This window comes from Mya arenaria, chromosome 4 (genome assembly GCF_026914265.1).
Source record: "Mya arenaria isolate MELC-2E11 chromosome 4, ASM2691426v1".
Classification (NCBI taxonomy): Eukaryota; Metazoa; Mollusca; class Bivalvia; order Myida; family Myidae; genus Mya; species Mya arenaria.
In genome coordinates, this window is record NC_069125.1 from 41,415,670 (window position 1) to 41,423,783 (window position 8,114).

The window sequence follows — 8,114 nt, forward strand, 5'->3', positions numbered from 1 at the left end:
TTCGAGTTTATATGGTTCTTGCAAACCTCAAGTGGATGAATAACTTTCCCTGCGGTTTTTACTGTATAATTTATTTAATTGTCTTAAGTGATTAATTAGTTAGAGAATTACCCGTTTAAAATTACTCACATCACAAGAGTCGATAAATCATTAACACTTGAGAATTCTAGCTTCCAATTATGCAATATGATGCGCAACATATAAGTATTACTAAGAAAGAAATAGCATGCATGACATGGTTGGTTTCCTTGCTATTTAAACATTTTTAGGCGGCGGAGGGGAACCCAAACTGAACATTATTTCGGTAACAGAAATTTTGCTAGGCAAAATGTTCCTTTAATTTATGCATGGGTGAACGCAAAAAGGTTGTAAGTGACAATACTTTAAGAAATAGATGGAGCCTTACCGCCTCAACCCTCGAGATTGAACTATGTGTACATACACAAACCCTAGACAACACATACCAGCATCTTTCGAGTTTTATTTGTATTATTAACGTGTAGTTTTGGCTTTGTCTTTTTAAACGGGTGAATGTAATTACTGTTTAGACATTTGTTTTTAATGTCCAGCCTTTTTCAAGTAGGTGTTTTTATTAAATTTAAATTGTAAGGAAATTAAAGAGCTGCTATTTCCTGCGTGAAAGTCTGTCAAGTTGGGTTTGGTGTAGAGGATAACTGTCGATGTTTGATAAAATGAAGTAAAGAAATTTGGTTTGTCACAACATTTTATTTATGTATAGGATTTTTAGGCATAAAAATAACATTTATAATGTAAAACGAGTTTTGTATATGTAAAAATGCATGTAAAATGCCATATTGCACTGAAATATTGAGATTAAACAAATCAATATCTGTAAAACACATACTACAAATAAGTAATTAATACTATGGTAAATTATACTCAATGTATATATCTCAAATCTGAAAGTAAATATTTCAGTACTGCAACAACGATAAAAAACACGAACAATATAGTGGAGCACGCAATGGAAAAAAACAACATGCACAATAAATAAATAAATAAATAAAGATGTAGATTTAACAACTTCAGTTGCGTGAGCAAAGCACTATTAGAAAATAATAAATGTATAAATTAAATAATGGTTATTTACAATGATCATCACAATAAGACACTGGTTAAATGGGAATTAAATGAACTAAAAAAGCTAATCGTTTACCTTTCACTATGTCCAAGATTCAACACGTATACTGCCGTGGTCATTATGACCTTACATTGTCCCTATTTATATAATAAGGAGTTTAAAATCCGTCATACTGACAGAGAGATTCGAAAATGAGACCAAAACCGTGCCTGTGAACGAAACTGTGCAGCTGCCAATGTCCGATAACTCCGATATCCTCTGACACACTTTTATCACAAGAAGAGTTATCTGACTATAAGCTGCCTAAGCCCAAATGTCGTTTGCAGGGCTCGCCGTTGTAGTGTCCGCGGCATTAATGGCATTTCGTGGACTCGCGCACGTAAATCCCATGGTAACTTCTTGCTCCTTTTCGAAAAATTTAAAGCTTCCGTCAAGCTCTGCTGTCGGTGACTTCTGGAGAACTGTAATGCTTTTCTTCAAAGGAACACATTCCAACGACGGGTTTCCTACGCAGTACATACATGGCGTCTTTGCTTTCAGAATGGTGGTTGGGAAGCGGGAAGGGTCATGGTCGGTGACGTAGTACCACGGGCACGTGGACCGGAAATGGATAGGGTCTTCTTGTCCATTGGCTACACTCAGCGGACATTTTTGGATGTCTCCGCCAGGGAAATTAGTCCTGCTAACGTAGGATTGGTCATTCTGTGTCATTTCAACTGTGTTCCATTCAATGTGTGAGTTCATTGTAGTGTTCATAGTAAACTCGATCACATCATTGGTGGTTTGGCGTCTCTGTCTCGATAATTGAACCTCCTGCGCCGATGGGGAGGGTAGTTCGGATAACGCAAACCCCATGTCCAGCAACGACTTAGATGCTGCACTCTGTCGGCGCTCGATTGAAAATGATGTTGCAGTTGCGACAAAGACTGCCAGGCATACAATTGGCGATATGATAGCCCACATGTTTTACTTGTAATTGTCTGAAATACAAATTATTCAGATGTATTGAAATTGCATGAAGCTGAAGGATAAAAATGATAACAATTTAAACGTCTCGTTATCTTGATTTGATCCCAGACATTGTTAAATGTTAGTACTGTTACAACTTGTGATTATAATTGTGATATAATTATAACAACTTTTATTATATTACACATAATATTTTCATTAAAAATGTATTATTATTATTATTATTATTATTATTATTATTATTATTATTATTATTATTATTATTATTATTATTATTATTATCATCATCATTATAATTATTATGCAATTATTATTATTATCATTTTTATTATTATTAAGATTATAATGTCTATGTCTACTTACTGTAGGAGTGAATGATTGAATGATATCCCTCGTTTATTTGTAGCGTTGTTCAGCTGATTTAAGTTTGGTGTTTGCAAAAGTATATGTTGATTTGATTCTTCATTAAATTGTAGCTCCCTTAAATAGTTGAAGCCGAATTTAAAATAAATGCTATCCATGATTATGCACCATTTACGATGTACATTTTTTTTCCATGGTTGCTAAAAATAGTTCATAACGTAAACCCGGAACCATTCAACACTGCCTTATTTGTATGGAGTTCTTCCTGCTCTGAGCCAATAATCATCGTTCAAGTTTAAATATAGAAGTGTGTTTATTCGGTGAATTTAAGTATTAATTTACGATACTAGTATTGTATATGAAGCCGGGTGGGTTAACGCTGGCTATCCTTTTTGGCCGAAGGTGATTTTTGTAGATAATCTGATATTGCACATACACCCTTTAATTTCAGTGATTTGAGTGACAAGGGTATTATATTTGTTTTTCTAAACTTGCTGTCAGCATCATTCGGTTGCGGGAGAGAGTCATGAAAGATACAGAGTATCGAGTTTGTTTCAAAACTTAGTACATTAGGGACTATGACGAAACATACAAAAAATATACGTGCTATTATAGAGTTAATTATCTGCCAAATATCAAGTTAAACGAACTGTCTTTAACAATCATATATTCATGATGCATAATTGTGCCAAATATCAAGTTAAACGAACTGTCTTTAACAATCATATATTCATGATGCATAATTGTCTATACTACTGTTTGCAAAATGAATTATCAAAAACGTGCCTGTCAATTAATGATGTAAAGCGCATTCACGTTGCAGTGGTGCACCCATGACGTAGTCATGATATACCGCCCCCAACTATAACAGTCAGCCTCGAATTTTCAAACGGATTGATGAAAGTCACGATGATATTACAATTTATTGAAGAATCAAATCAGCATATACTTTTGCAAACATCAAAATTTAAACAGCTGACCTCTACAAATGAACGAGTGATACCAGTGAACCTTACAGTAAGTAACAACCGCATTCACGTTGGTAGCTGTGCTTGTTGCGGACTGTCAATAATGTTGATAGCACATTCAAATAACTCATCTTCTGTTCGGTTACAGTCCTGCAACACAATTCTAGCTCTTTTGTCGGACGACGCACAGATTCCGTACGGACATCGCAGTCTCTTAAAAGCATCGTACGGATTTTATGAACTCGTAGATGACTCGATGAAAATGTTTTGCCGAGTTCCCAGGTTCTCACCCGCGCTTAGAAATTTTCGAGGTCGAGGGTGAGTCGCTAGGGCGCCGGTAGAGCATGTACGGTCAACGTACGATGTCCGTGCCGATTTGAAACACCGCGAGGCCCGGAGAGCCTCTCACGGTCAACGTACGATGTCCGTGCGGATTTGAAACACCGCGAGGACCGAAGAGCCTCTCACGGTCAACGTACGATGTCCGCGCGGATTTGAAACACCGCGAAGAACGGAGAGCCTCTCACGGTCAACTTACGATGTCTATACGATATTACGGACACCTTGATTAATAAATCTTGATTTATTATTACTTTGTGTATTCACTTTAACTAACTTGCTAAAATGAGAAAAAAATCAGATATATAGCGGAACTGGGATATACTTATTGTACAGACACCGTGCGGAAACCATGCGGACACCGTTCGAGCGCCGTACTTACACACGTGCATCGCACGAGGTACGTCTGAGCTCCGCACGACTTGTCTGTGATGTCTCTACGGATACCCTTCGATTGCATCTTCCGAGCTATGATATCGTACGGGGTCTGTAGATATGTGACCAGAAACTACGATTTTTCAGGGAGACCGTACGGATTTTAAAAATTGTTGGAATCGTACGAGTTTATAAGTCGTACAGTCATCGAAAGGATATGTGACCGAAGCATAACTTGTTCAGCAGACACTTGTGGATGGGGGCGTTTGAACGCTGTTACTGTTAATTGCTTGTCTAAAGAATATGTAGTTTATATTTTATTATATATAAGAACGCTATAAAATCTGGCCTATTATATGAAAGAACGACGTCAGATGCAACTTCTATATTTGTGAAAAATAAATATAAGTGGGTTGATCCATCTTAAAAACGAGCCGACGACAAAATTTCATGATATCATGTATTATCATACCGTTTAACATGGTTTTAGTGTCACAAATCATATTGAATGTTATACTTGCAAAATCAGTTTCGAACGAGTTACTATAACTACTCTGAAAATTCAAAAGCAGCAATCGTAGGATAAACACGTTGAATACATGGGCTCCATTGTATGAACTGTATGTTTAAAGCTTATGAAATATACAATTTCGTAATTCCATGCAAAAATGATGTTGAAAAGGATTGTTTTCACCATTGAATACATCTTAGCTGATCCAGGAACTCATAACTGGGTGGGGGGCACATACGTTAAACCCCCTCAAAACCTTTATTTCACTGAGGTATTAAAAAAGACATATATGAACGCTTCTATTGTAAAGGTATCTAATGAAGGTTTGAATAAGGGTCAACTGGTTGGTCAGTTTCCCGGCCAACTGGTGGGAGGAACACAAGCACTGTTGCACCCCCACCCCGCCCCCCGCACGTCCGCTAGAACCGCTACTGCATCGCTTTGCTATGGATGCGTGGGGTATTGCAGGATATCAATATCATGCACTTTCCAATCGAACAATAATGTCAAATCGACTTTTACTGACGTAGTTGGTTTAACATCCGTATGAGTGGAGTGAGGGTATTTTGATCAAATCTTCAAATCTTAAGCAGTAGAATAATAGAATGCACATACTTAGATAATTGATCATCGAAATTAATGAGTTTCTCCGGTGATGAAATAACAATATCCCCATATTTATACTACTTTGATATAATATGATATGACGGTATTTACCAGTTCTTTTATAAAATTTATAACTTATTGTAGGTGGCTACGTTTTATGTCAACATAAATGTGAGGGGTATCCGCATTTTCATTGAATATTTTAGGTTATTTTAAGTATGTCCCTTCGTTTGAAAACTTAAATGAGTGTCGTCAATAAATGTCGGTTTCAACGGAATCTTTTTTTTTCATATCCGACCAAATACTAGTAGATAAAAAAAGTTTCTTTATCTAATCAGTTTCGTTTGAAGAAAGAAAGAATGAAAGAAAGGCCCCTACATATTTCTAGAGGAATGTGAAACCTACCTATTCCACGCTAAACTCAATGGCTGGTTTCTCAGAAGTTTTCGGAGCGCATGAGCCCCGCAAGAGTTTATTGTACGCAGCCTCTCGAATTAAGGTGATCTAAATTATAATCAATATTACGGGATTTTTTTTTAGACTTTTCAGGGTGAACATTACTTCGTTTGCAAGTTCTATGTAATATGGTAATTTTAGTCATGACCTGAATATCGAGCCCTTTTTAATAGTTTTGGAATTCAAATCGAATTCTAAGTTGTTTTACAATACTATGCATACTTGCTGACGATTCAAAGAAGTTGCAAAATATACAGAATAACCGTTTCCGTATTTTAAAAGAGTTTTACCATATATTTTTTTTAATTAATGTCTTATTATTTTCAGCACAATCGGGAGTACAGCGGAAGACTGGAATCGAATAACATTTTTTAGAATAAACTCTACCTTGAGAGTGGGACGACTAAACTCCAAGTTTAGATTGCGTTTAAGTTAAATATTCATACTTTAATACAATTTGTCTTATTAATCGTAATTTATTGTTCTAGGTTAAAACAGAGACCGTTTCGTATCTGTTTATAAAGAAGGAGCGCCTCACTTCCTCTCATTCTCTCCGAACCTAAACGACTAGAGACACACGGTATGTTTTGTCCCGGAGGTTCCGTTAACACTGTGTGGGAACGGACACCGGATATAGCTCAAAAAGTGATCAATCTATAAGCGTTTGGTTTTGACACATGGACAGTTTTCTATCATTTTTTTGTATTTTATGGTGATATATTTAACAAAATCGAAGAGTTTTGAATTACTTAATACTGTGCAATATACGACTATGATGGAAATGTGTCTCCTCTTTTGTATAATAGCCCAATTCTCGCCGAAAGTTGCATGATCGCTCACAAATGTTCATTTATGTGGTACGATTTCAAACATAAATCAACAAATTGAAAGTAAGAATAAAAACTGAATCGAGTGATTTCATTGTAATTACATAATCATGTAATGTGTAAAATATCAATATAATATATTTTGTTGTTACGGAGATATTCATACCTTTTGATGGCCTGGCAGTGTACTGGGGATAGATGAAGCAAATAATTAACTGCACAGGGGATAAATATTAAATGGACTGAGGGCAGTAACGATGTATTTAGAAAAACGAGACTGTGATAATGATTACGGCTATTTATTGCTTTGTAAATCAAGTAGGTACGTTTTTGCAAATAGAAAGTCACTAGCAGGGATATTGTGATCAAATTTGGAACACGTAAAGCTTTGTTCTAAGCTTGGGTCGATGTTGGTATTACTGAATACCGAATAATGGTCTCTGCTCGTTCACTTCAGTGAGAAAGAATGTATTGTGATCAACCCTGATATTTACGCAGCTTGCATATATACGTTCATTTAGGAGAGCACGGATCAGACTCATTGTTAACTAAAGTTTGCTCAATTATTTCTTATCAAATTGTACTCTCACTTTTTGCAGATTATTTGAAAGTTCGAAGTAGACATATACATGTATAGTGTATATTAACAGTGTTACTATAAAATTTTGTCCCATTTTACATATCATCAGGACACACATTTCTCAACTTTGAAACTATCCCCAGTACATAATACGGCTATCCCCAGTACAGAACTGTGAACATTTCTAAGGGCATATCTTTAACATTTGCCATTTCTTACAATAAAAATAGTTGAGCTTATTCTTGTGAAATCCTTCGATTCAGATTTTTTATTTATTCGATATATTTCCTTAAAATAAAAATACTTGTCGAAATTCAGTAAGTTTTGAGGTGATCATCTCAGATTTGAAGAAACCTTTTACGAGGTCTGCTAAATCGTAAGCACTTTAAAGTATACCAAAGGCCAAATTTAGCATTCAGCTATTAGTGCAAACACTTGCTTCATTTGTGGATACGGTAGATATGCGTTAACACAGCAAGATCTTACCTCTGGTAAATTAAAACAACTGCATAATTGTCTGTTTACTTATCACTTTTTGAGCTATATCCGGTGTCCCTTCCCACACAGTGGTTAAGATGTCGCAGACAATTGCGACTGACAATCCTCAGAATATATGGGCCAACACGGATGTCGTTCAAGAAAGTCGACCTTAGTCTATGTAACAAAAATAACCGCCCACCAAAATTCCAACTTCGTCGTTTTCACTGAATATCACTGAATATTTCGGTACGCCTTTGTGATATGTCATTGTAGTTGGGGTTTGGAGGTCAAATTAATGTACATGTACTTGGTTAACAGTAACTGTCATAAACGGTTGGGTATAAAAGACTGGCCGGACCGGACAAATTCCGTACCGGAATATATTTACATATTTTCATATTTTAATACACCCTTCAGATCGGCAAGTCTTTTAGACCCGACTTTCTTTTCCGAATCGTTACGGAGATTTCCGTTGTTTTCCACTGGTCCGGAATTGGCCGGTCCGGCCAGTCTTTTATACCCATATGTTTCCTTTTAA

General features: G+C 36.1%; 1 protein-coding gene across 1 annotated transcript; it reads right to left on the reverse strand.

The window, feature by feature from the left end:
- Positions 1-712: 712 nt before the first annotated feature.
- LOC128232360 (uncharacterized) lies at positions 713-2,692 on the reverse strand. Its single transcript, XM_052945869.1, has 2 exons — positions 2,435-2,692; positions 713-2,082 (listed from the first exon to the last, which is right to left on the reverse strand). The coding sequence occupies exon 2, from the start codon at positions 2,063-2,065 to the stop codon at positions 1,406-1,408; it is 660 nt and encodes a 219-aa protein (XP_052801829.1). The 5' UTR covers positions 2,066-2,082; positions 2,435-2,692; the 3' UTR covers positions 713-1,405.
- Positions 2,693-8,114: the final 5,422 nt, after the last annotated feature.

Bases quoted from the DNA above. Each gene is read 5' to 3' on its own strand.
- LOC128232360 (XM_052945869.1), bottom strand. From the start codon at position 2,065: ATGTGGGCTATCATATCGCCAATTGTATGCCTGGCAGTCTTTGTCGCA.